The sequence below is a fragment of the Hylaeus anthracinus genome, unplaced genomic scaffold (assembly GCF_026225885.1).
Source record: "Hylaeus anthracinus isolate JK02 unplaced genomic scaffold, UHH_iyHylAnth1.0_haploid 12000, whole genome shotgun sequence".
Classification (NCBI taxonomy): Eukaryota; Metazoa; Arthropoda; class Insecta; order Hymenoptera; family Colletidae; genus Hylaeus; species Hylaeus anthracinus.
The window spans coordinates 2556722-2583093 of NW_026534347.1; the positions used below are offsets into that span (position 1 = coordinate 2556722).

General features: G+C 37.3%; 5 protein-coding genes across 11 annotated transcripts in view; 3 read left to right on the plus strand and 2 right to left on the minus strand.

Moving 5' to 3' along the window:
- The window catches only part of LOC128890223 (A disintegrin and metalloproteinase with thrombospondin motifs 8), a 51074-nt gene extending 42303 nt beyond the window's left edge, over window positions 1-8771 (plus strand). For 3 of the 4 annotated variants that reach the window (XM_054148526.1, XM_054148529.1, XM_054148527.1), the window contains 11 exons: window positions 82-211; window positions 288-417; window positions 498-640; window positions 2623-2678; window positions 5094-5220; window positions 5405-5569; window positions 6048-6174; window positions 6263-6367; window positions 6615-6766; window positions 7011-7423; window positions 8022-8771. In XM_054148526.1, coding sequence (XP_054004501.1) covers window positions 82-211; window positions 288-417; window positions 498-640; window positions 2623-2678; window positions 5094-5220; window positions 5405-5569; window positions 6048-6174; window positions 6263-6367; window positions 6615-6766; window positions 7011-7423; window positions 8022-8158 — 1685 coding nt within the window. In that variant the 3' untranslated portion in view covers window positions 8159-8771. Of the gene's footprint in view, window positions 1-81; window positions 212-287; window positions 418-497; window positions 641-1195; window positions 1249-2622; window positions 2679-5093; window positions 5221-5404; window positions 5570-6047; window positions 6175-6262; window positions 6368-6614; window positions 6767-7010; window positions 7424-8021 lie in introns of all 4 variants that reach the window. The other variant, XM_054148528.1, reaches the window with a different exon arrangement.
- A 2261-nt stretch (window positions 8772-11032) lies between these two features.
- On the plus strand, window positions 11033-14737 carry LOC128889983 (venom metalloproteinase 3-like). Of its 2 annotated transcripts, XM_054148090.1 has the most exons (14): window positions 11033-11528; window positions 11613-11673; window positions 11750-11961; window positions 12227-12316; window positions 12398-12581; window positions 12666-12753; window positions 12819-12948; window positions 13039-13187; window positions 13264-13316; window positions 13429-13555; window positions 13891-14037; window positions 14120-14246; window positions 14304-14414; window positions 14501-14737. In XM_054148090.1, exons 1-14 carry the CDS (start codon window positions 11469-11471, stop codon window positions 14576-14578), a joined length of 1617 nt encoding a protein of 538 aa, XP_054004065.1. In that variant the 5' UTR covers window positions 11033-11468; the 3' UTR covers window positions 14579-14737. The 2 variants fall into 2 exon arrangements, with proteins under 2 accessions (XP_054004065.1, XP_054004064.1); XM_054148089.1 differs by having other exon boundaries at window positions 11033-11673.
- LOC128889991 (ornithine decarboxylase-like) lies at window positions 14508-21699 on the minus strand. Of its 3 annotated transcripts, none has more exons than XM_054148107.1 (9): window positions 21326-21699; window positions 19042-19215; window positions 18727-18964; window positions 18573-18649; window positions 18306-18479; window positions 17877-18216; window positions 17574-17788; window positions 17230-17438; window positions 14508-14647 (listed from the first exon to the last, which is right to left on the minus strand). In XM_054148107.1, exons 3-9 carry the CDS (start codon window positions 18911-18913, stop codon window positions 14581-14583), a joined length of 1269 nt encoding a protein of 422 aa, XP_054004082.1. In that variant the 5' UTR covers window positions 18914-18964; window positions 19042-19215; window positions 21326-21699; the 3' UTR covers window positions 14508-14580. The 3 variants fall into 3 exon arrangements, with proteins under 3 accessions (XP_054004082.1, XP_054004080.1, XP_054004081.1); XM_054148105.1 differs by lacking the exon at window positions 14508-14647 and adding an exon at window positions 15626-17105 and having other exon boundaries at window positions 21326-21694; XM_054148106.1 differs by lacking the exons at window positions 14508-14647; window positions 21326-21699 and adding exons at window positions 15626-17105; window positions 19831-20069.
- A 1312-nt stretch (window positions 21700-23011) lies between these two features.
- Window positions 23012-24042, minus strand: LOC128890008 (transmembrane protein 14C). Its single transcript, XM_054148135.1, has 3 exons — window positions 23793-24042; window positions 23411-23600; window positions 23012-23339 (listed from the first exon to the last, which is right to left on the minus strand). Exons 1-3 carry the CDS (start codon window positions 23866-23868, stop codon window positions 23273-23275), a joined length of 333 nt encoding a protein of 110 aa, XP_054004110.1. The 5' UTR covers window positions 23869-24042; the 3' UTR covers window positions 23012-23272.
- A 389-nt stretch (window positions 24043-24431) lies between these two features.
- Window positions 24432-26042, plus strand: LOC128890002 (glutamate--cysteine ligase regulatory subunit). The gene is made up of 6 exons (XM_054148129.1): window positions 24432-24751; window positions 24891-24953; window positions 25035-25152; window positions 25219-25418; window positions 25501-25615; window positions 25683-26042. The coding sequence occupies exons 1-6, from the start codon at window positions 24662-24664 to the stop codon at window positions 25826-25828; spliced, it is 732 nt and encodes a 243-aa protein (XP_054004104.1). The 5' UTR covers window positions 24432-24661; the 3' UTR covers window positions 25829-26042.
- Window positions 26043-26372: the final 330 nt, after the last annotated feature.

The following is a 26372-nucleotide window of genomic DNA, read 5'->3' on the forward strand; positions in this document are numbered from 1 at the left end:
GTTGATCTTTACCTGTATTGCCACACAGGTGATGAGATCCACTCGAGAGATCGGTTTCTCGTAATTAAACATCGATTTCAGCGCTGATGGAGCCCGACCACTTGGCCAAGAGGTACAGATCCAAGCGATCGGTGGGCGATAGATCGAAGAGAGAAGCCCCGTACGTGATCTATCCGGAAATCCTGTGCATCGTGGATTACGACGGATACAGGTCGGAGTAACTGCGAACTATAGTAGAGGAAGTGGTCCATTTGGAATAAACATACGTCAACTGAATCCTGTTGCAGGTTGCACGGGGGTGACAACGTCCAGATCAAGAGGTACTTCGTGTCCTTCTGGAACGGGGTAGATTTAAGATACAAGCTGCTAAAGGGACCAAAAATTCGTATCAGTATCGCTGGAATTATTATATCACGGGTAGGTGTTATCAAGAGTAACATAGGTTGAAGAAAAGTGGGGGATCGGCATAAATAATCATTTCATGTAACTTGTTACAGGGAAGGGACGCCACGCCGTATTTGGAAAGAAATCGCGTGGGACGAGACGCCATTGATTCGGCGGCTGCGCTGACCGACATGGGCAAATACCTCTTCCGGGAACGAAGACTTCCGGTCTACGACATCGCTGTCGCCGTCACAAAGTAAGAGTGCACATTTCGTTTAAATAATTGAGTACCAGGCGTCGATTCGAGTACTGCGTCGAACAGTGCCACGTGGAACGGTAGCGCTTCGTATTGTGATATGCTCGGTAATGTCGCGAAGAAGAGTTTTATTTACCTTGAGCTTTATTTCCCTCAAGTTTTATTTACTTTGAGTTTCATTTCCCTTATCTTTTATTTTTCTTGACTTCTATTTCCTCCGTCATACGTGTTAAAACATCGAAAGAGCATCGCTCCGCGTGGCACTGGTATACAACAATAGTTACGCGAGACCACGAGGGCTTCACGACTTGCCGACATTGCCTGTATAGATCGATATTATCTGTCGACGAGAATTAGAAAGTAGAGGAACGTAGGAAAAGAGGGAAAAGCGGTAATCGACTCGCGCGTAAAGATTCAGGCGGCGATCTCGATCCAACGAACGAAAATAGAAAACGATACGGTGAACCATTACGCTCTATGGCCCTCTACATTATGTTATACAGTCCACAGGAGTCTGGTGATTTCATACTGTTTGATTTTTATTTCGCAAAACAGGTATGATATGTGCCGTCGTAGGAAAGGCGGCCGCTGCACTAAGGGAACTGCCGGTATGGTTTATTACATAGCGATCACACGCTTTCTTTTATCAATTTTTTTACTTATTAGATTACTATTCTCCTTACATGGTTGTAATTGTCGTTGACGTTTGTACAGTATTCACACTAGCCCTAACGTAGCGTTGGTGTTTTGGCGGTGCAGTGACGGCGTATCTCCATGGGTATGGGATCGTTTAGGTCTGCGAACGAATCAAAAGTGCTTTCTCGTGAAACGATTCTTTATACGAATGCGACACTAATATATTAAATCAGTCTGTGTAAGCTTACGTAACAAGATAAAACGTCCCGTTCCGAATCAACGAGAAAGCACTCTTCTTTGATACTTCCAGTTCGCTACCTTCTGTAAATATGGTGTTAAACACTCGACTTATAATCGAGGAATTCCCTTTAATAGACAAATGGCTTATTACTCATATCGAGCCTCTTACACTCGGTAAGAAATCGAAAAACTAGAAAGGTAATGGTAGACTAATCTATAATCAATCACGGTTGGGCTCAGATTACGATTATTTAATTACAGAACAAGCTTACAAATTTACAGAGAACAACATAAGTATGCGAAAATCAGAAATATCAAATTGTGATTCACTGAATCGAACGTGTACATATCCCCATTAAGATTCGACCCCAAATATTCACGAACAAGACACGTAACCGCGAATTGTACATATATTGCCTTGAAAGATGAAAAAAAAAAAACGACATGGTCTCGACCGAGCATAGGATCAGGAACGATCAACATTCAATGTACATATCCTCCACCTCCACCTGATCGAGTCGACTTAACTCTTCCACGCGATTTCAAAGATACGCACTCGGCTACACCAAGACTATTACTACCTGTAATTACTCATACCCGAGGCGCAACACTTTCTCACTAATTGGCAATTATTCACACGCGTGCTACTCGTACTGTGTCTGCTTTACCGTAATTCCACGCTATCACCTTCCGTGCGGATCGCGTTTCCGAGGTTGAAGATCGACGCGCACGCTGTGTTTGATACGTCGCTTCGAGGGTCTGCTTCTTATCAGTGGAAAGCGTTAAGGGGGATGAAAACTCAGGGGACGATTGGGAATTATTTTTTTTTTTTTTTTTTAGACCGGTGTGCAATTACGTCGAATATTCGTTCATTAATTACTACCGATTTCCATGTTCATTTGAAGAATAATAACAAATCTAACAAGGAGAGGTCCAGACCTTAGAAAACCACCCCCAATGTACATTAAACTTTCCCGTATTTTTTTTTTTAACCCTTATGAAAAAGGACCGAGGCGTTACACGTGTCCGTCGATAGTCCCGTGACGTTGGACCAAGCAGCCTGTGAATCTACATGATTAAGTGGAACTTTTGTTGTTGCATTGCAGATTAGATATGTGCAGGAGGCAATACGCGAATGACGTGTGCAATAGAGGAACCGCAGGTACGTTTCTCGGGTTTAAAATGAAACAGAACACGACATTGACCAGCGAAGTTGTCTTTAAAAAACAAAAAAAAAAAAAACTCCTACTGTGCACTGCTCTGTGAAGGTTTTATTTTTTATTCTCAAATCTCTTTCGCTGCAACCCCGGATACGTTTCGCGTTAGAATCCTTTTGCCAGAAGGACGCAGCGTACACTCTACAGTCCGGAACTGTGTAAAATACAGGATGCTCTTGAATTCGTGTTACACACGCGTGACACTCGTCAAAATAATCAGACAGATGTTGGTAAACGTGGGTTCGACCAACACCTGTTCAAACTGAAGCACTTACGGTCGAATGTCTTTTGTCGAGGCTTGGACAGGCTCGAAGAAACCTAATCTTTCATTTCGTGTAACTAAACAAGAAGATGAGGCGAACACAACTCAAGGGGCTCTAATTTGTTGTCTCTCGTAGTTTTGAATTTTCTCGAAGCCACGTTTACTCCTCTGGTTGGTTTTCTGTTGATTTTCACGGGAGATTTGTAGAAATTTGCAAGCAAATTGTATTTTATTCGCGTGTCTCCGGTTGCTTCTCGTCTCTCATTTCCTTATTTTTTCACTCTGATAGCTTGAACGAAATACCTCACTCTGCGTCTGAGATTGTTATGGTCACTACGAATGGCTGAACACAGCGACTGGAGCTTCCTTTGAGCTGAATGTGAACGATTCTATCCGGCTTGCCACGCGCGTTTTCTAGTCTCTTGAATGTCACCTCTCTTAGTCTTGGGATACAAGTTCTCCTCTGTCTCTGTCTCACCTGAAATCTCACCGCGAGCAAGTACACGAGCGAAAACGAAGTCGATGCGTGCCTGACCTATAAAAGAACTCCCGTCCGGGCGCGAAACTTTTCCTTTTCAAAACTTCTCCACTTCTTCCTTTTGCACGGTGGCTGCCAGTGATGGGAACGATACCGAATCGATACGATCGATGCTCGTCTGTAATATGACATATAATGCATTATCCTTTAGCTATAGTGGATTCATTTGCAAGAGTATCGCTCGTGAATCTACGATATCCTTATCCAAGGATTTTGAAGGAGTTCATTCGACCCCACTTGGTACATTTACCGTCAAGGAAGTTGAAAATTAACGTAGAAATTATTGAAGCAAAAGTGTAGCGACTACTATATTCCAATAAATACGCCATTTGGTGTTTAAAAGTGACCTGTTACCTGAAAACGCGAAGCGCAATTTCGAACGAGTCCTATCACTATTGGCTACGGTTTCCCAACGTGTGCTCGCGACTTGGCACCTGTTCAATCGACTGTTTACTATGATATCCGTGTTACGCTCCAAACCGATTAATCGTTCCGATGCTGCCTGATCGCTTTAAGAATAAAGATCTGTCCTTTTGTCACTTCTGCGACGTCTCTTCCGAGTCACGTAATCCTTTCTCTGTTTCTTTGGCTGCGTTACTGATAAGGACCGTGGTCGGTAAGTTTTCCAACTCCATGCAACCGAAACGTCGAGAAACAGATACATCGAAGATGTCACGGAATTTAGCGTAACTCGCGTTGATACCAAGGAGAAATATCACGGACCCGATTTCACAGTAGATGTCCTAACACGTTGACTGCCATGTCGATGTAGAAACGATGTAATTTCATATGAATATTTCTTTTTTTTATTCTATTCTTCGCTAGGGAAACTTTTAAGAAGACTCGCGTGACAGTCGACGTGTTAACAGTGTCTGAGAGCCTCGGTTGATGTACAATTAACACCAGACGCATGCTGCCTGTTAAACAGACATTCTCGTATGGCTTTGTATAACAGAAACAGTATTTGCTTTGAGAGATACTAATACCGTTGTTTCCGCTTCGATTTCGCGTTTAATAACGACGATACGAACGACTAAGTAACTAAAAGGGGTACGCGTCCTCCATTTTTGAGAATGATAATGAATATTATTGAACTTGGTATGCTTAGACCTGCATCACTTTGATCTGAACTTTTATTAATAATCAAGATACATCGTAGCTGAGATTCGTTGCATTTTGTTGAAGGTTGAATTCAATTATCGTTCAATCACGGTGCTGTACTTAATCTGGCGATGGTAAATTAAGGTTTGCGACAGAAATTATTCGACTAGCCATACTTCGAGCCATGAGTAGCTCTCTGCGAGTTCGAATCAAGCTTAAATATAATCTAGCGGTTAATAACTAGTAACAACGTATCTTACCGGTATGGAAGTTTCATTATCTCAAAATTGGAGGCAGGTTCTTATACTTTGCTGCTCTGGTATTAATTAAACCCGCTTGGGACAGCTTGTTAGTCCGAATAACAAATTTAGTAGCGAGAATTAACGTTTCTATTAATATTCGAGACACACTTCGAACGAGGAGCGAGACAACCGAGATTAATCGTATGCGTTCATCCAGGTTTCGCGTACGTGGGTGGAGCGTGTGTTGTAAATAAGCGACTAGAAAAAGTGAATTCGGTTGCTATCATCGAGGACACGGGAGGATTCAGCGGAATTATCGTCGCTGCCCACGAAGTTGGCCATTTGTAAGTCCCCGTTCTTTTTATCAAATTTATTGAAAGTCAAAAATGAATCTTCGCTTGTCATAATTCCGACGACTCTGCCCTTTGATTCGGACCGGTGGCAACACCGATGTCACTGGCAGTCTGTCGAAATACGAATGACTCATTTCTAGGTAGATAAAATTATTTTGTAATGCAAATATCGCAGATTGGGCGCAGTCCACGACGGTTCGCCACCGCCCAGCTACCTCGGAGGACCTGGTGCCGAGAAATGTCGCTGGGAGGACGGCTACATCATGAGCGATCTCCGGCACACCGAGAAAGGCTTCAAGTGGTCCCACTGCAGCGTCTCGTCGTTTCATCATTTCCTAAAGTAAGCATGAAACACGCTCTAACTCTAACGCTCTAACTGATAATGCAATCGTTTGTATACAGGGTGTCCCAAAACTCGGGGAGGAGCCGGAAATGGGGGGTAGCTGAGACGATTCTGAACAACAATTTCCTTTGCAAAAATGTCGGATGGGGCTTCGTTAAAGAGATATTAAGCGAGAACCCCGACCAATCAGAGCGCGCGTAGACCGTTCGAGCGGCCGCGGTAGCGTTGGCTACGCGCTGGTGGCCGCGCTTGCACGCGAACAAGTGACTCGACGTGCATCGAAGCATCGTCTTAGCGCGTAGCCTTCGCTACCGTGGCCGCTCCAACGGTCTACTATCTCCTTAACGAAGCCCCATCCGACATTTTTGCAAAGGAAATTGTTGTTCAGAATCGTCTCAGCTACCCCCCATTTCCGGCTCCTCCCCGAGTTTTGGGACATCCTGTATACGATGTTTCTTTATTTTTTGAATTTCAGTGGCGACACGGCAACGTGCTTGTACAACGCGCCCCACGAGGACGAGGGGCTTCCTAGAGTTCTGCCTGGGAAATTGCTATCGTTGGATGCACAGTGTCGGAAGGATCGCGGAACAAGCGCGTGCTTCGTAAGTTTCGCTCGATAATTTCGAGCTCTTTTTTTCCGTAAATTCCCAAATGTTATGTATAGATGAAAATACTCGCGTGAAATTTTAGAAAGACGACAGAGTATGCGCCCAGCTGTTTTGCTTCGACGCTGGTTCAGGATATTGCGTGGCCTATCGTCCGGCAGCGGAAGGCTCCCCGTGTGGAGATGGACAGGTAAGTGGTTATAAATAAAAGAAGAAAGCGGTGGCTATAGTTGGATCAAGTTCAAGTGACCGTTCGAAGCCTGTTCGCTGAATCGAGCCAGGGATCACTTTTACTTTCACGCCCGTGCATGTTTTATCTCTTTGTTCGTGGAACGGAGATACAAACGGAGCGGCCTTGAGTGACCAGTTGACTTTTATCCGACTGTAGAATCGCGCTCGAAAGTAACAGTGGACCATAATCGTATTAAAAATTGCAGTACTGCCTGAATGGAAAGTGCGTAGCCGAGCACGAGAACATTATACCAGATTACACGCAAAACATACCGACTTACGTGCGCCGAGACGGCACTTACAACCCCACAGCCCACAATCGGCCTCTATTCGCCCAATACAACAACACAGATTACAGGTAAGCGAATATCTTCTATCGCCTTACCTTATCCCGCGAAGCTTTCGAACGGCAAATTTATTTAGAATCAATTACATCTAGAATTTCATATTTTATCCAGGCGTAAAAATAGCAAAATGCCGAAAATCAAAGTTGCTTGTTCCGAGCGACTTCTCGCTAATATGAAACCCAAGAGAAGTCGAGTTTGGCGCCGTCCTGTTACAGTTTTCGTTTGATAACACGATGAATATACTATGTCACACAGGTATCCGTGGGAATCGACGACACACAGCACGCAACAAACGAAATTTAAGTACTACTCGCCGTCGTCGAGCCTCGCCTCGTCGACGAGCAGTCCTTATTACAAACGCGTCACACCCTTCACGACTCCAGCGACTAAATACACACAAACGACTGCCGGTCACTTATACGCCAATAAGTACAAGACTAAAGTTTACAATGACTACAATAGTAATAAGAACGGCTACGTTAGCACCACTACGAGGAGATACTCGAATCATTTGAGTTCGTATTACACCGTTAGTCCTGTCTCGAAAGTCACGAACGACGTGAGCTATCCGAAAATTAGCCCATTCAAACATAAAAGTACGGTGAGCATGATGAGGTTTCCGACGACAGCCAAGGGGGATCAGAATGGGCTTCGAAGCGATGGTCGCGGTAAGAGAAATCTGTATCAAAGCAACGATAATTCTTTTTCGTTAATAGAACCTTTCTTCTTTCACATTCGTTCCCCCGTAACGTTATCGACCCGATAACAACTTCTCGTTGCCTTCACTACTCTCTATCCAAAGCTTCATCTTCTAATACATCTATACTCTATTGTGAAATACGGCAGGTGTTCTTCTTCTTCTTCTTCTTCTCTCTTCCTCGATCATCATTAATTAATTAACACCGTGGCGGTAGCTGCGATGTGATTGTCGATATTGTGACAGACTGACACGTCGCTTTCTCATCGAGTCTCATCCAATTCACTTCAGGACAGTGAATATACGTATGTTTTTTCGAAAACGTATCTCATCAACTCTCGATATACTTTATAACGACTCCCGTTTGCTCTCATGGATCTGCCGTGGACGTTACTTGTTGTATATATCTAATTAAGTTCCCGAGTTCCCGAGGCGAATTCCACAGGTGCCAAAGTCCGGAAAGTTGCCTTCATACGGTGGACAATTGTAACATACTCTATTTACTCTTTTCGCGAGGGGTTATCCATTACTCTGATTCGTTTAATTAATTTGCTTTTGTTTTATTGCAGAACCAGAGGTCGATGAGTGCACGGACGTGGGGTCAGATTGCGCGGAGCTGATTGACAGGCTGAGAACATGGCTGTGCCATTTGCAATCTGTGAAAAATCGCTGCTGCGCGTCCTTGAAGACGATTTGCGCCGCTTGATCGATAGAGGAAGGATTAAATTGGTTAGGACGTCGCGTTGGCCAGTGCTGGCCGCAGAACCGACACGAATAAAAATACTATGGCGCGCACTCAGCACGCGTTCAGCTCGTCGAGCAGAGAAAAACTAATAGACCCGTCGGAAACGGGGGCTAAATCGTGTCCTTCGCCACGTGTCGGGTCGTATTTATCCGAGGAAAGACATCTCACGGAGTTCTGGATGCCGAGAAAGTGCAATTTCCCCTTCATTATGTAGTTACTGTATAACTGTGTTACCCTCCCCCCCAAGATATACCTTCATTCGCTCTTCTTTGTGTTTATATATTTTTTTTTGTTTTTTTTTTTTGTTTTCTTTTTTGTACGGTAGTACCGCAGGAGCTTTGTACGAAAGAGTGTACGTATTCGATCCAGGAGACGAACTGTTCGATCGATGATCAAAGTGATTCGGATTCGCATGTAATTTATTCGATGCACGAGATAGCGCGGGTGACATGTGTCGCGATAAGAGTATTATCACGCTAGACGCGCGCGATTCGCTCACCTGCGTGTGAGAAGAGCTTCCTTAAAATCATGAAAAATTGTAGCGCAAGACAATAAATGGTGATTATACAATGGACACGATGCTTGTTACTTTATTTTTTCTATCCCATTTTTAGTACCCTTAAGAATTCGATGCTGATTGTGTTCCTGAAGCAGCAGAGGTAGGTATTAATCTATATTTTATATAGGGAGGGCTGAAGTGAAGATTATATATTTGCAGGGGGTTAATAAACAATCGCATAAGGCGAGTATTAATAGTCTCGTGAGCGTAATGTAACCTAAAAATACTTGATAATTGTTTAATTTCAATTAAAAAACGTATTCAAAATGATCCTCGAACGTTGCTACTGGTCTGTACTTAATAATCAAACTTAAACCATTACAGATATCTTTAAACAATCACTCATATGATTGATTATAACTGGAGGTACAGGAACGCCTATTATAACAATGCACGCTAAGGTTCGATATTATCGATAATTTATTAACTTTCTAGGCATAATTCGTTAACTTTGGCAATTGTAGAAGGTAGCCAAGACCTCTAGCAACATTTAGGGACCATTGTTGATACGATTGCGTTGATAATTCATTGCAAAAAGTGCATCAAAGTAATTAGTTGTCTCAATGTAGATGAAATTGCATTGGCCAAAAACGTGTCAAGCGACGCTATAACCATCTCGCGGTGGAATGGTGGAACTATAATTATCGACATTACAGGAAGAAATTGACAAATACTTATACAATCTATTTTATTATGTTTATTAATAAACTGGTAGTCATAAAACAAACATTTAACATTAAAAATCATTAGTAGAAGTTAAAATAAGTAAATAATTACGAAGCCGGTAATTAGTCGACAGTGGCGCCATCGGTGGAAAAACGCCAAGGTTTGTCCCCGAATAGTTCTAGACTTCGACGGATAGATGGCGCCATTAGTTTTTTTATTTAAAAAAACAAATAATTTAAGGGTTAAAAAAATGGTTTTCATTCAAATTTTAATGTCACATTGCTGGCTCACTTATTTGTTAATAATAAAAAAAATATTTTTATAAACATACAAATGGCGCCATCTAGCGCTAAACAAAGGAACTATTCGAGGACAAACTAGAGCGTTTTCCCGAGAGAGGCGCTGACCAAACTTCGAAATTAGTTCCATTTCTAACCGCTAGTTGGCGCCACTTGCATGTAAAAATTTTTTTTTATTATTGTATGCAATAACAAATAATTGAGCCAGCAATGTGACATTAAAATTTGAATGAAAACCATTTTTTTAACCCTTAAATTATTTGTTTTTTTAAATAAAAAAAACCAATGGCGCCATCTATCCGTTGAAGTCTGGAACTATTCGGGGACAAACCTTGGCGTTTTTCCACCGATGGCGCCACTGTCGACTAATTACCGGCTTCGTAATTATTTACTTATTTTAACTTCTACTAATGATTTTTAATGTTAAATGTTTCTTTTATGACTACCAGTTTATTATTAAACATAATAAAATAGATTATATAAGTATTTGTCAATTTCTTCCTGTAATGTCGATAATTATAGTTCCACCATTCCACCGCGAGATGGTTATAGCGTCGCTTGACACGTTTTTGGCCTATGCAATTTCATCTACATTGAGACAACTAATTACTTTGATGCACTTTTTGCAATGAATTATCAACGCAATCGTATCAACAATGGTCCCTAAATGTTGCTAGAGGTCTTGGCTAGCTTCTACAATTGCGAAAGTTAACGAATTAGGCCTAGAATGTTAATAAATTATCGATAATATCGAACCTTAGCGTGCATTGGTATAATAGGCTTTCCCGTATTCTCGTCTGAAAATTGTTGATAATTGTTTAATAACAATCGGAATCTGAATAACAATGGTCCTTGAATGTTGATACAAGTCTAGGCTAGCTACTTCAAATGCACAAGTTCATAAATTATCCCTGGAAAGTTGACTAACTATCGAAAATATCGAACGCTAGTATGCGTTCGTAGTAAATGATTATACGTACTCTAAGATTCATTAATCATTTGTTAATAACAATCCTGAATCGTATCAACAATGATCCCTGAATGTTGCTAGAGCTGTTGACTTGGATTTGTAATTGCTAAATGCATAAGTTATCTTAGAAAAGTACTGAAGCAACATTCAATTGAGTTAATTAATTAATTGAATGCTGCACTTTGTTTAAGGATTTGTGTTTAAATAATGAAATAAAAGGAGTATCACCAACGTCTCTATGTTAAATATTATAAATACTTACCCTATGTTTATTTCTATTTGTATAATACTCACCCCCTTTATGTGTAATAAATAAAAAAAACAAAGTCGACTTTGTTTATATAGATCTATATAAGAAGCAGAACTTTTTATTCGATTTTGTAGCAGATGGAAGCATTGATCACCATAACAGGTGTACACCGGGTCATAAATCATGTCTAAGTCCATCAAAAATCGACGATAATTATATAATATATGAACAGGTGTTCTACTGCATAGATAATAATAAACAGATTTCGCACTATTTAAATTCCGACCCAACAACGGTTCAGCCTTACTCTTTCGATAATCCCTGCAGACTGTTTTTGTCTTTGTATTGGACTTATGTTGTACATAAACAAATAATTTGTTCTCAAGTAAAAACTAGAAGTGAACGCAGTTTGAATTGAAAGACACTAAATTCAAGTACGAGAATAATTTTAATTAATTTTTATACTATTTTACAGTGTCACGATTAAAGTACAGTTGCTACTGTGTTTGTTTGCGTCTCCTATCATAATGTATATCCTAATTTATCTGTGCTTGGCTGTGCTTCCATTCATGTGTCACACCATTCGGGTAACGTATATTCTAGAACATTTAACAATTATTTCTTCAAACAACCGAGACGTCTGTGTCCTTAATATTAATTATGCTTCGCAGCTACACGAATTGATGACTCCGGACGAGATCATGGGAATATTTCACACGGCGCCTGACGCTGGTAAATCAACAATTTCTGTAAAACAAAATTACCTATGAGTGAAATTTCTTTGATGTCCTTAAGTGTCTCGTTACAGTGCCCGATTACGAAGTGGTACCCGTTCAGCATTCGATAAAAGTCATAAACGAGAATGGCACAAAAATATTGCATCTGAAAGCTTTCGACCACGACATCAAACTCTCTTTAAGTAACACCGAGGGATACCTCGCTAGCGTGGATACACCTTTGTGGACAGTGAAGTCCGATCAACAAGCCCCAGAAGGAATCCAGTATACTTTGATACCGAACGTATGCTCCGAAACATATTTATTGATTTACAAATTAGAAAGTATGTGAGCTCTGGTTCGAGTAATTTATGTTTAAAAGTCTTTCGGAGCTGATAACATTCGTGGGCTGGTTTTAATCATTATTCATACATTGAAATCACCCACTTACTGCGCTTTATCATTTTAGCCACGTGTATTACGCAATCGCACAAGACACTGTAACATTTGGAAGGTCGTTTATTGTTCGTATCTTTATAATAAATGAGCCAGAAAATAATTTTGTTTAGGCCCTGAAAGATATCGGGACAACAATGCAAGACGAAGACGCAGGAGCATCGATCTTGGTCAAAATGCACAACGATACGCACCCTCTTTTCGTGAGTTCTATAATTAATTATTGGAATAATTATACGATGAATGCGCGTGTGGATCTTTTACGCGGTTCGATAATATTTTAGGACGGATCTCTTTCTTCGAACTTGGTCATACGCTCCCTACCAGAACGTGTCATCAGAGACGTTTTGTATAGAAAGAACGGATCGTTCAAACCATATTTCAATGAAAGCGACGTAAACGATTTAAAATACACATACCATCATATTATTTATAAAAAGATTCCGTCTGGGAACAGCGAAGCGTTTAGTAAGCACGTTTATTTTAATTTCAGTAGATGAAAGACCAAATTAGCTTCTAATTAAAAATAAAATGTTTCTTGTTCGTTTCTAGACGTAACAAATCCAATACCCAACAAGTATCCAGTTCCTGATGTAGTGTATCCAGAAGTCTTGGTAGTCATTGACGATAGTTTATATTCGTGAGTAATCGATTCAATTGCATAAAAATGACACGATTTTCGAGAGTGGCGTTCTTTCGTTTTAGAATGCTAGGTAGAAACATGGAGCAAGCTAAACGATATATCGTAGCGTTCTGGAACGGAGTGGATTTGAGATATCGCGCAATAACTGAACCAAAAATACGATTAAACATCGCAGGTATAATTGTAGGCATGGTAAGTGACCGTACACTGCAAGCACGCTGCTGTTATCTTCATTGCCTGTTCTTTTTTTTTTTTATTTTTATTTCCTTTTTATTTGTGCAGGACCCAGGAGCAATTCCATATGTACAACAGGGTCGTCTCGATTCAAATTTATTAGATGCTGATAAGGCTTTGAAGGGTATGGCAAGTTATTTCTACAAGGACAGAAGAGTTCCATGGAAAATTTACGACCTAGCACTGACCATGACGCAGTGAGTGATTGTTTCTCTGATTCTATTCAAACGTACAACATACCTTTGTTTCGCTGAAGGACTCGTTTTCTTTCAGTTTAAATTTGTGTAATAAACTGGACGCGCATTTGTGCGATACTTCGACGATAGGTGAGTATGTTTCCTGTACAAACATAAATAACTCGATATAAAATTTGATTTAATGTCACTGTCAATGTTAGCGCACATTGAAAGCAATAACGACGTGGATTGACATCGGCAGGATACTCTTATGTGGCTGGCGCATGCAACAGGAATAGCATAACAAACACATCAGAAGCTGCTGGCATAGTTGAAGACAATGGCGGTTTCAGTGGTATTATACCAGCAGCTCACGAGCTGGGGCATTTGTAAGTTTTGTTTGTTTGTTTTTTTTTTTTAAATCTTTTTAACACGTTCGATCGCCACGTCACCCATATGTGGGTGACAGTGCTTCTCGCTGAAGAACTAAAAGAATTAATTCTGAAAGTTAAGCTTCACGGGAAATGAATTTAATTGAAATTCGTGTATTTTGATGAAGTTAAGAAAAATAAATACCACGACGGATGTTTGATTACGTCGTTTCCAATAGTCTGAATAATATTTAATCCTAGCAGAAATTTTCACGAATATTTCACTGGCAGTCAACGTGTTAATTTAACTGACCTAACTTGTACCTATATCAACAAAATTCTTATTAATTCAGACTGGCATCTCATCACGACGGGGATCCGAGAGATCCTGGAAAGTGCTCGCCAAACGACGATTACATCATGTCAGCCACTTTAGTATTGAGCGAGAAAGAATTCAAATGGTCCAATTGTAGCTTAAATGCACTTCGCAAATTTATCAGGTGATCCCTTTTTTTTTTTTTTTAACCAATTCCTAAGATAAAATTTCCAATTGAAATTGGTTTCCTTTTTTTAAATATTCAGCGAAGATAGAGCAAAATGTGTTTACGACGAACCTCCGACAGCCACAGCGATAAGAACCATTTTACCTGGAAAATTGATGACCGTAGACGAGCAATGCGAAAAAGTATACGGCGGCGGCGCGTGTAACGTAAGTATTCGGAATTTACGTAAACAATCTTATGTTAATTTTGCGACGATTGTTCAGAAAAACTCGCCTTCCATCTGCTACGAACTGATCTGTGAAGCTCCCGGTACCAACGGCGTATGTGATGCAATTGCGGCAGCAGCAGAGGGTTCTTCTTGTGGAACTAATCTCGTAAGTCACGATTTATCAGAGAATCGTTCATTTTTAAAAATTTTATGTTGCAGTAAATCAATAAACGACAATTTCTCGGTTGATAGATATGCCTCGATGGACAATGCGTGTTGGAAGGAGCCGAGTCTAAGCAAGAAAGAAGTTATCTATCGGGGATGAAGTAAACTTAAGCCACGCTTAGATCACTGAGAATTCCTCGAAGTAACTCTGACGCAGTCCCTTGGTTCAAAATCCTAAACAATCAAGATACAAATCGAGTTTGTTAAGATTCCTCTCTTTGAACGGCAATAAATATAAATTTCGCATCACACTTATCAATCAAATTACACGATAATATAATCTTTGCGTTGCTAACATGATTGATCTTTTTGTCCGACGTGAGTTCCAAGAATCCACGCGTCTTCTAAGTGTTATACTATTTATAAAAAGCAAATGCACGCGTTTGAATCCCAAACTTTGAAATTTGTACTTATATCTACTGAAAGCTCATAACTAACTCAAAGTATTAGCAGTTAAACGAAACAGAAAAACTTTTAAAAGTCTCTTTTACGAGAAAGATTCGTTATCGACACATTTAGAATAAATCACCGAGAAGGTTTTCAGATCAGACTTTAACTTCATAAAAGTGCATCTGTATCCAATCCTATCGCAAATAGCAGTTCGAAATGGGTTAAACGTCATCCATAGATAAATAATACGTCATCGATACAATACATATACGAGAAACATATACGATCCTCTTATCGATCAACTTCTAGAGGACATCGTAATTATGTAATACAAGAGACGAGCGGCATTATTACGATAACTGATGTAATTGTCACACGTATCATTTTCAAGTAAGACGCGTTATGCGAACTTCTGTATTTACTTTGCTAACCAAGTCCTTCGTTCCAAAATTATTAGTCCAATTATCTTTCGCTAGACTCGTTGCACAGCCTCGTATCTCTCGGTAGTACTTGAGATTTGAACTTTCAATATGTTCTATGATAATGACGAAATCTCATTAAATCTTTAAATCAATGAAACGCCATTATTTTTATCTCTAAGTCACTACTGCAGTTTACAGCGCTGCTGTTTATCTTTCAATCGCGGTACATGGTACTCCTAGATTGCTAATCGGTTAAACTTACAATTAGTTATCGAGTAATATCTAGTGGTATCCAGATTTCTGTGAGCATAGCGATTAAAGAGGGAATAAAAGCTGTGAATAAGTGTACTAATTTTGTATATTTCATTACATGTATTCATTCGTTAATAATAATTAATTAACAATAATAATAGCTGACATATAATACAATGACAGTAATAATTAATAAGAAACTAATTATCTTTCCTTCCTGTGACAGCTGCCTCAATGCCCTAAAATTCCTAGCAGTCCTACAGAGTTCTTGTTTTGGGTGTATTCGAAACGAAAAATAAAATCGAGAAAGTAGAAACGTTTGTGCTTGTCGTTATACATAAGTTGGACACGTACGTCACCTTCAATGTTATTGATTACATTTTTCCTTCGTCTTTTTTAACTTTTTTTATCTTCATTTTTAACCACGAGATAAATTACAATAATCATTTAAATACTTCACATATATCTATATATATAAACTATTCAACATTTAAGCCTTTTCACAAAACTACTACTTTTTTTATCCTTCATATAAATCATGTAAGTAGTATTTGTGTTTTACAAATGTGTTATAAAACCGCATGAAATCATCACCATAAGCACGGACGTGAAATCGTTCATAAAAACACTCGCAAACACGTTTTTTTCTCTTGTAGCTAACTCTTCCACTAACTCATACTTATATGATTTATATTTAAAAAAAAAATGGCTTCAATGTCTATGTTAAACGTGCAAATTGTAAATACTCACGAAAGAGTTAGGTAAACACTTCTAAATATTATGAAAGCTTATATGGAATATGTAAGAAACTACATTCCTAGAGAGATATAATGAATGTTCCTATGCAAACATTTTCAGTGAATCATGCAGCAGAATAACATCTACGTTATTTTTAAGGTTATTTTTCAACAACATTCTGAACACATGATTTACTTGTGCATTATTATAATTTATGCGTATTTTATCTCTCGGTCACTTAGAAGCAACGCAAGTTTAATATACCTATATCATCTCAGAATGAAAATAATTTGCACGTTCTTAACCTTCAATTAAAGCGAAAAGTATATAAGTATTTCACTTTCTGAACAATGGCACTCAATGTTAATAATGCTCGAGTTCATATAAGCTTGGAATAAAAGCGGAAGATCAAAAATACACACAATCGTATGATTTTTCTTTCAAGCTAACAAAGATAAATACTAAGAAATATATAATCACAAAATTATTAACCTCAAAAGAATATCTAATTTGAGGTTATGTCATGATCATGTGTGATAAAATAAGAATATGACGTTTCGCAGAAATGCCGAGGACTTTTTCTTAGTACGTTTGCCGCGTATGCGATGTATTCAAATTAATTTAGAGGATCAACCTCAACATAATCGTAGATGAATGATGATGGAGTATTAGTATCAACCAAGATTTCAGCCGACGTCAATTCAATGTTTGGATTACGCCATGCATTGATATCAGTTCCCCCAATATCCAGACCAAGTCGTAAATTAGCTGGTGTATTGCCGATAACAAAATGTTCTTCGGTCAGAGGCAAAAGATCTTTTAAAAGCAGCCTGTAAAATATATTATATGTACGGGTAAAAGAATGTTTTTGCATTACTTCAACAAAGTAAATACCGCAGTTAAAATGCATCAAATAACTATTATGTTAAAATATCGTGTAAAGCTATAACTTACCAAATATTTTCGTCGGAAACGATGTGAACCTTCGGTACAGGGAATCCGTTAAATGGAGAAGCAACCGGTAACGTGTACGCTCCCATATTTTCGAAAATAACCCAATCGCCAAGATCCATTTCGTGTAACAAAACATTTTCCACCACTTGATCCAATCCATCACAAGTTGGTCCCCAAATACTTGAGGGAATCATCTTTCCATAACCTTTCTGTTAATGCCAAAATGTTTATTATTAGAAACGAATCATCATTCCATCGTTAACTCTAAAACGTTTATTACGAAAGCCGATGAGCAATTCGATACTTAGTAATTGAAATAAAAATAAACGAAGGCTACTGCTTACCTTTAGAGGTATAGGAGTGACATGCTGATGATCGTAAAGCAAACAATTGAAGGAGCCATAAACGCCATCATTGATGTAATACATATTGTGCGTAATTGTATTCGGTAAATTTTCGTTGCCACGCACCGAACGTTTGCTGTGAATGCTAGTTGCAAGTGTGAATGCAGATGCAACATAGAAACGACCGGGTTCGGCGATTATGTGAACGGCATCGGCTAAAAATTATTATTTTTTATTATTTTAACTGAACGAAAGTCAGTAATAGATTCTGACTAACCATAAACAATTGTTATGATTACTTACTGTCGAAGTATTCGTCAAGTGCTTTATTAACAACATCGGCAATTTTGTCAATGCTCGAGCCTTTATTTCCAGGATAGCCACCGCCGATATCCAACAGATACGGTTTGAAACCGAGATCCATTGCGAAGTCAAATAATGTTTTAGCATGACGTATAGCGCGATGAAACACTGGGGGATCCTGACAGCCAGATCCAACATGGAAACTGATGCCAACAACATTAAGCCCTAACATGCGTGAAAGGTGCAGAAGGTTGGGGGCTTCGTAAATAGGATCACAACCAAATTTCATGCCTAACTGACACTGAGCTACTTCTGCGTCGCAACGAATTCTAATAACAATCTGAAATAAAACAATTATGAGGATAAGTGTGAAATGTAAACGTTAGTTTACTTAGAAGTCACTTAGAAATGACCTTTATGTGTCCTTACTTTGGCATCTGGATGCAACTTCTTAATTTTATGTAACTCGCTCTCGTTATCCACTGTCATTGTATCTACACCAACGGCAGAAGCGTGGCGAATATGCGAGGCTGGTTTAGCTGGATTCGCGAAAATAATTCTAGATGGGTCTACTCCGACGCTTAATACTTTGTTAATTTCCGTCTATAAATAACATTGATAACCAATTTTAATTAGGTTTTCTATCTCAGGTATTCGTTACTTAACATCAATAACATAATATCAAATTACACTTACTTTTGATGCGCAATCAAAACCAATACCAAGAGCAGCTAATACCTCGATGACAACTAAGTTGTCATTACACTTTACAGCTGAAATTTAGAAACGGAATTAATTAATTTTTAATTCGCGATAGAATGTAATGTACAATATTTTTCGATTATTTTACCATAATATGGGTCTACGCGTGGCAATTTCTCCTTCCAAATTTGATGTTTATGGACAATGTCTCCGATATCAAGTACATAAAATGCTTCTTCTTGCAATCCACTGAATGCAATATCTTCGATGACGCTCATAACGTTTGACGCATTGTCCAAGACATGGATACGTTCGTCCTGATTCGTGACCTTCATGTTGATTATTTTGGGTTTCTAAAGGGTACTCTGTAGGCACTAGGCAGCAAACTAAAATAAAACATTATTAAATTACATAAAATTGAATGATACTCCATCAGTTTACACTGCTAAACATAACTACGTACGAGGCAGCTGTCAATGAGAATTGCGTTTGTCGTGAGGAGGCGGTTTAAGACAAGATCACTATGGGGGTGCTAGCAAAGCCACGGGGGCTCTGCGTTCAGGGCCAACTTCCAGTTGCCGCAGTTATTCACACACCCACCAATAGACTGGCCTACCAGTCTATCGCAGATAGAACCCTAAAATGAAAGAAATTTGTATTTAATGTCATTATTATTTATTGCATTGTCACTAAATATTTCTCAAGTAAAATGAATTGGACTAAAATATGTTTTAATAATTTCCTACAAGCAAACTACTTGTATTATTATAATTATGATTTTAATATCAACTGTCACAGACAACAATAAAATTTGTTAAACAAAAGACATGCGAAGCAATCAGAATACACAAAAGGATCACATCATAAAACATTCTGTCATTGTTGTATGTTCTTTGTTCAGAAGAATGTATGAGAACCAGAAAAACCGATGAATTTAAAACTGCTCAGTATTCAAGCATTAATTTTTGTATAGATCAATACATTTGGTGACACATGCCCAAATTTAATTTATCTTATCATATTTTATCAGAATTAATTACATATACTTTTTTGTCAGACATAAAAAGATATCAGCCAACAATTTATATGAAAAAAATATTGATGTAAATTCTATGAAAATCTTTATTAAAGGTGACTATAATAATTTCCAATTTACTAAACCAATCATAAAATAATTATACAATAAGTTACAAATTAATATAAAGCAGATCCTATGCTTGCATTTTTAAAGAAAGAGGTTTTGGAAACTTACCTGATTTTTAAAAGTAATTCTCGTAGCTTTTATAACACATATAAACCAATAAATCAGTTGTATTAAAATTTTGGGATGTTTGATTCTTTGTGAGACAACTATCTTTGCAATAATTTAATGGGAACAATAACACAATAAAAAGAAGTAGAAATTATTGAAATATTATACTGTTTTATAATGGTTAAACGTTGCTCAACGAAGGAGAGTTGTGAACTAGCAAGAATACAGGACAATACTGAACCTGAAGTAACTATTTGGGCCACTATTTATACGAGAAAGATAAGTACTATCAGGCTGTGCTTTGCGTGGTACCAAGTCTACTTCATGGAACAAAGCTTATCTGACGGCCAAGAAATACATGGTTCACAGAGAACCAATTAGACATGGAGGGGTAATGCACACGCCACTCAGAGATCAAGTCTTCATTGGGGGCATGGAAATACCACATTTAATCTATACTACGCGGTTGAAAATTCTTGATTACAATCGTTCATCAAAATCATTTGACTGACGTCTGATAACATCTGTGTAAGATAGTCACAGGTAAAATACAGGTGTGCATATAACATTACATACATCATTTCTAAATACAATGCTTGTTATCGATTATAGTGCTCTAAAAGTAAGCATTGTGAACCCAAAAGAATAATTACAAAATTTATGAAAGTATTGAACATATAAATATTTAATTGCATAAGAAAATAATAATTGCTTATACTAGAATATTTCATTTGAGGAGAAAAATACAATATTAATTTTAATATTCATATCGATTAATTTCATATATACACAAATACATATTTAACATATGTGAACCAATTGACTAAGTAGCCAAAGTAATGCTATAGGAATTATTATTGCTTCTGTTCTTGTTATTGAAAGGATAAAAATCATTAAAAACATGTACATGACATTCGCATTATCAGTGCTTAGGGGGGAAAAAATAGTTAGCTCTTACATTAAAATTTAAACAAAATCCACACGATCCATTCTGATTTTACTGGTTTGCACAGGAAATATCAGACGGAGTTAGGTACCAGCTACTTCAAGATAACACATCATCGAAATTACAAACTGCACCGCAAACATAATGTTGCCAGGATGGTACAATGTTTGCAAATAAGCTATACTATTATGGTAACATGTATTGTATCGAGCGTACAATTTGCACTCGAATCGATTAACGTCGTATAATACAGATAAGAAGCATTAATGAAATCGAGGAAACACCAGATAATGCAAAGATCAGAAAACTGAGTCGACGTTGGAATTGCATGTGATGAGGAAACTCGGTGCAGGAAAATAGTGAAAATCATGATTCATCGGACACGGATTGCGTTGTTATACAACATTTCACACCGAGAAGCCCACTTATGGTATAAGGAACTTGCAAAGTAAGCGATAACGAAAACCTTCACGTGACAGACGTGCCCTACCGACATGGCTAATGCCGTATGCTCGAAAAGGCACATCGAATATGCATTTCATTACGTACCTTATCAAATGATCGCCACCCTGCGGGTCGGCACTCGGTTATTGACGGAATGATGGAAGTTTTCGGTGACTGGATCTCAAAAATCAGTCAGATCGGTCGATGAAGGTTGAAGCTTCGTTCGTATGGCGACCAGTGCCTGTCGAAGTCTCTCGCAACCAGTTCTTCGTTAAAGGTGTCGAGAAAAAACATTCGTTTGCTCGTTCGTAACCACACAAAGAGTTACGAGCGAATTCAGACCCGCCCGATCGTTTAACTCGATAGTCGTGATTTGTTTCGTAAGAATTCGTAAAACCTGGTGAAACCCGTAGAACCTCCTCCCACGGACACACCACCGAGCAAGAGCTCCCGGAAAGGTTCTCGCAAGTAACCAGCACGGGGCGCGTTCGATTTTGTAACTCGAACTTCGAGCTTTTAATCGATTATCGCGTGCAGTCGATTATTAGAATTTAAACCAATAACTTTTACCATTTGCGGACTGAAATCAAAGAATGTCTTTAGATCGCTACTTTTCTGCTATTTCTTGGTAATTTTCGTAAAAATAGAGTTAGGTGAATAATCTTGCAGCGTTGTGAATGCTATATAAGCACAGAATGCTGCAATATAACAGTAAATCGATTCAGCACCATTAGGCTATTTTTACTTCGATGATGTATGCGCAAATGAATTTTGAGTGGCGTTGCAGGATGTAATCTAACGAAATAATATATTTATTATAAGCACCTTACACCCTGATTTACACGTTACTTTGTTTTTTGACCATTTCTTTTTATACAAAAAATATTTTTTTTATTCAATGTCATTTGAAGGTCAAAATACATGTAGCTCAATCTTTTTTTTTTTAATTACATCGCTACGTTAATGAAAGTATATTACCCCATGATACACTTTTCATTATCTAATCATTAGACTAGAAGTATCATCAGTTTAATCTATGAAATACATACATTACACTATCGAGTTATACAATTTTGAATAATCATGAAAACAGGTTCGTAACATAGATAAAAATAATGAAATAGAATTGATCGTGTCTTCGTGTGTCATCACGGGAAAACCAAATGAGTATTTAAAATAAGGAGTATTAAGAAGGAATTAATTTTGGTTATCACAATGCTTCAGTTTTGGAGGTTTCGGTAATTCCAGATAATTTCCGAATCTGACTGGCAAGTATTATCAATATTGAAACAATATCTGTAATATACTGAAACTTTTACAACGAATGTAAGATTAAAAATTATACCGACATTGACGATTAAAACTTTAAAAAAAATTTTTTTTTTAATTGTTATTCGAGTATTTTGTATCCCAAACAATTGAGATAATACTATCTTCTTCGTACTCCGTTGTTACATTTTTAATTGAACTTACGCGTATTTTCCGTAATACGTAAATACCAAGTCGAGTTCGCGATATGTATTATGAAATTCGTCACAATTTTTCTTAAAGTTCGAATAATAAAAAAAAAGGGTAGGTTTGTAAACATGTCTAACATAGGAGCATTGTAAAAACACATTGAGATTATAAATTTTTCAAGAGTTTATTTAGAGGAAATAAATATAAATAACTTGGCTAAAAAAACGGTTATTAATCTATCATTAGAAGATATCAAATTGGAATAGAAACGAGGTATAATTATGTACTATACTAATGCTATTATCAATTTTAACAATCATGAACATACTGATATGTATTTTCATAATATATATAATGGTAAAATAATTATAATTGTATTGTTTTAGGCTATTATTATTACAAAGCAATATTTAGAACACTAGTATTGCACGTATTTTCATAACTAATTTAAATAATATTGTAAATCATTAACAATACATTGTATCATTTACATCCAGTTGACACTTCACCTACAGAAATGCATAAGAAACACAGGTAGTGTTAAAATATTATGATTGATAAACTTATTGACTGTGAATGTTGAGTGATCCTTATTTATTGTGCCTTCATTGGTGGAACTGCAGTAAAATATTTGAAAATAGTTCTGACAATCATTGCAGCGCTAAAAGAAAATCAAACACATTGGAATAATTAGTAATTTTCATAATACTCAATTTATTTATATAATTGTACCTGATCAGGGTGATTACTCCAGCTGGCATTATTTTACCAGTGTTATAAAAGCGATAACCCATAATTCCCCCAAGAGTCGAGCTTGCTCCTAAGAGGACTCCGACATTGGTAGGATCTGCTGAAGTTTGATAAGCTCCGTAACCCAAAATTGTTCCAAAGAGAAGTCCGGCACCCAAAGAAGGGATCGAATCTTTAGAAAAATGATTCGTTGATATTGTTTCTTTGCGTAATGACGCGTTCTAATTATTACTCTTGAAAGTTGAGATATTTATGAATACACGAAATAGATGGTACAAATATTTAATTAGCTGCTATGACAGTGCAAATGTGGAAATGCTAAAGAAGAAACATGATATCTAACTAACAAAATTAGACAACATACGTGATTTCACATAACCAAGTATGCCACCGGCCGCAACTGTGGCAGCATACGAGTACGCAACTATATCAAAAGGCATTTTGTTTTATATGATTACAATTTCGTTGTTTCCCTGAAAAACTTGTACACTCAACCACACTCGACTATCAGAACTGCGAGTGATAAACAGAATGTATTTATTTTTTGCACATCATAATTGTAGACGTGGTGTATCCGTTTTATAGAGAGGTTTTTTTAAGCTTTGCGGTATTGCGATTATTGCGCAATCTATAGTAACCGCAATAATCCACCGGTAGTGGCGCGTAATGGATCCATGAGGTCCAATTCAAACTAAAGTCCGAAATTTCCATATAAAGAAAAGCCTATCGAAATAAAGAACATTTTCCAACCTAGAAAAAATATCGAATGACACGTCAATGAAAAACTGTGTTGTATAGATTTAATTCTTATCAAATTTATCAAGTATCCATTTTTATCAAATTTGACAAATCGTTTTGCAATAATTTTATTTTTTATTTGTATTGTATTAGGAGTAAAATTTGAAAGCTCTAATTATGATTTATGAAAACTAACAAGTTAATTACGCGTGAGTGGTCTGAGAGTTCGAACATAAATGAAGTAATACTATAAAAATAATACAGAAGTTAGGAAGGCACGTGCGCCTATAGGTTGCATAAATGTATGCTTTTTGTATTTTACGCGATACAATTATCTAGACGGAAAATTGCGTAGTCAGACAAATCCTCTATGATTGAACTCATCACGAGCAATTAATCACACACCTACGATATGTGATATCAGTATTCTTGTAAGATCTGTGGTTAGTCATCCGCTACACGTTCGCTAGTATCCTACAAATTTTGTTGTCTATTATGTTGTCACACGACATATTAATTAGAACTGGGAATATACTTTCCCTGAACGAGCCAAAAACAAAAGCAAGTCAAAATCCAACGGATGAGGTCGGTTTATAACGGTATTTTAAACATAAAATAAATCAAATTCTCGATGTTACATAGTTGCAACTATAATTCTTGAGGTTATGTAGCTTCTAGCAATGAAAAATTGTTCTATCATGATTCACATGATCTCTCTTTGCAGCTAATTGAAACACTGAAGATTGTGCTCAGAGAGAATGAAGGCAGTGGTGAGAACCCAATGATTGTACGTATAATTAATTTTTGTTTACTTTATAAATATTTAGAAAGTGTATTTCTAAGTTTCTAAAACCTTATTCATTTTTAGATTAAAGGAAAAGAAGATAATGCTTTGCAAGATATCAATAGAGAAGATGTCAAGATAACTGTGAAGGTATTTATGTCCTCACCCGATGTAGACTTATTGAAGGAAGCTATTGATCAAGGTAAAAAAGATATTTCATTAAGTTTGATATTAACATTATTAATTATATATTGTATTGTGTTGTCAGTCTGTAATTCTTTGAACACAAATGCAATCGAGTCTTTGGTTATTGCCTATGAAGGCAAAGAAAGTTCGGAAGAACTACTGACATCTTTGAAAAAATTATGGGCTGGAGTAGAAGAATATGTAAAAATTGGTAAATTGTCCAGTGTTGGCCTGAGTGATGTCAATACAAATGAATTTATTGATATATTTCAGTGGGCAAATGTAAGATTGCTATTGTTTTTGTGGTGTTTAATTATTATTTTTGTATGCATTATGCCAATTTCATAATTTGTTATCAATACAGGTGAAGCCTAATATTGTACAAATTAGCTTAGCTACTTGCTGTGTTGTACCACCAGCTTTGCAGGAATTCACTAAAGAAAATGATGTGCAGTTGTTGACTCACAGTGATCCTGCCCGTAAGTATACTTGTTATAAAATATCATGTAAACATAATTTCACTATAATTGCACTTTTCATTTTCAGAGATTCTCCCACAAAAAGAGTTAAACGGATTGATAAACGACAATGTAAGCTTATATTGGGTTACAAGATACCAAGTTCATCTGAAGTGTCGCGGTATTTTATCTTCAAAGGGCTACTTAATATACATGAAGAAAATAACAAAATAATAATAATTGTTCTTATTACTAGTATAATAAGGCACTAGGTAACAATCAGTTCTGTGGTACACATTATATTAATATTTACAATTATAAACTGTTATAAATTTTGGTGTTTCGTACTTACCGAATCCATATTATATTTGTAATAATTAATTTCATTCTTGTATCTATAAAGTTTATTTTATATGCACATTTGTGGAAGTAAACTTAATTCGCATAAGTGGGTCAATTTTATTCCTAATTTAATATCCCTTAAGTTTCGGTCGTTAATTGAGAATTATCTTCTCGACACTGTAAAATGATACATTCCGCAAACGTGTCGGAATATGTCGTCTTGGATACACGTATAAATTTTCGCTAGTGGCTAGTGAGCGCTAAAGTAAAGCTGCAAAAGCGGCGTGGAGACATTGAGTAGCGTTGGGCATGTGTAACTCGCGAGGACTCTGTTTTTTTTTTTTTTTTAATATTGTTATGTATTTAATAATGTTACCTCAACAGCAGATAACAAAGTATTGGTTATCTTAGAAAAATAAACTGGTAACTAGTCGTT

Bases quoted from the DNA above. Each gene is read 5' to 3' on its own strand.
- LOC128890002 (XM_054148129.1), top strand. From the start codon at position 24,662: ATGTTGTCACACGACATATTAATTAGAACTGGGAATATACTTTCCCTG. The intron at 24,752-24,890 runs GTCGGTTTATAA...CTCTCTTTGCAG, and splicing joins GTCAAAATCCAACGGATGAG to CTAATTGAAACACTGAAGAT. The intron at 24,954-25,034 runs GTACGTATAATT...ATTCATTTTTAG, and splicing joins GTGGTGAGAACCCAATGATT to ATTAAAGGAAAAGAAGATAA.
- LOC128889991 (XM_054148105.1), bottom strand. From the start codon at position 18,913: ATGAAGGTCACGAATCAGGACGAACGTATCCATGTCTTGGACAATGCG. The intron at 18,217-18,305 runs GTAAGGACACAT...GTTTTATTTCAG, and splicing joins AGTTGCATCCAGATGCCAAA to ATTGTTATTAGAATTCGTTG. The intron at 17,789-17,876 runs GTAAGTAATCAT...AATAATTTTTAG, and splicing joins ACTTGACGAATACTTCGACA to CCGATGCCGTTCACATAATC.
- LOC128889983 (XM_054148089.1), top strand. From the start codon at position 11,469: ATGTATATCCTAATTTATCTGTGCTTGGCTGTGCTTCCATTCATGTGT. The intron at 12,317-12,397 runs GTGAGTTCTATA...ATAATATTTTAG, and splicing joins ACGATACGCACCCTCTTTTC to GACGGATCTCTTTCTTCGAA. The intron at 13,188-13,263 runs GTGAGTGATTGT...GTTTTCTTTCAG, and splicing joins CTAGCACTGACCATGACGCA to TTTAAATTTGTGTAATAAAC.
- LOC128890008 (XM_054148135.1), bottom strand. From the start codon at position 23,868: ATGCCTTTTGATATAGTTGCGTACTCGTATGCTGCCACAGTTGCGGCC. The intron at 23,601-23,792 runs GTATGTTGTCTA...ATTTTTCTAAAG, and splicing joins ACTTGGTTATGTGAAATCAC to ATTCGATCCCTTCTTTGGGT. The intron at 23,340-23,410 runs GTACAATTATAT...ATTTTCTTTTAG, and splicing joins GGAGTAATCACCCTGATCAG to CGCTGCAATGATTGTCAGAA.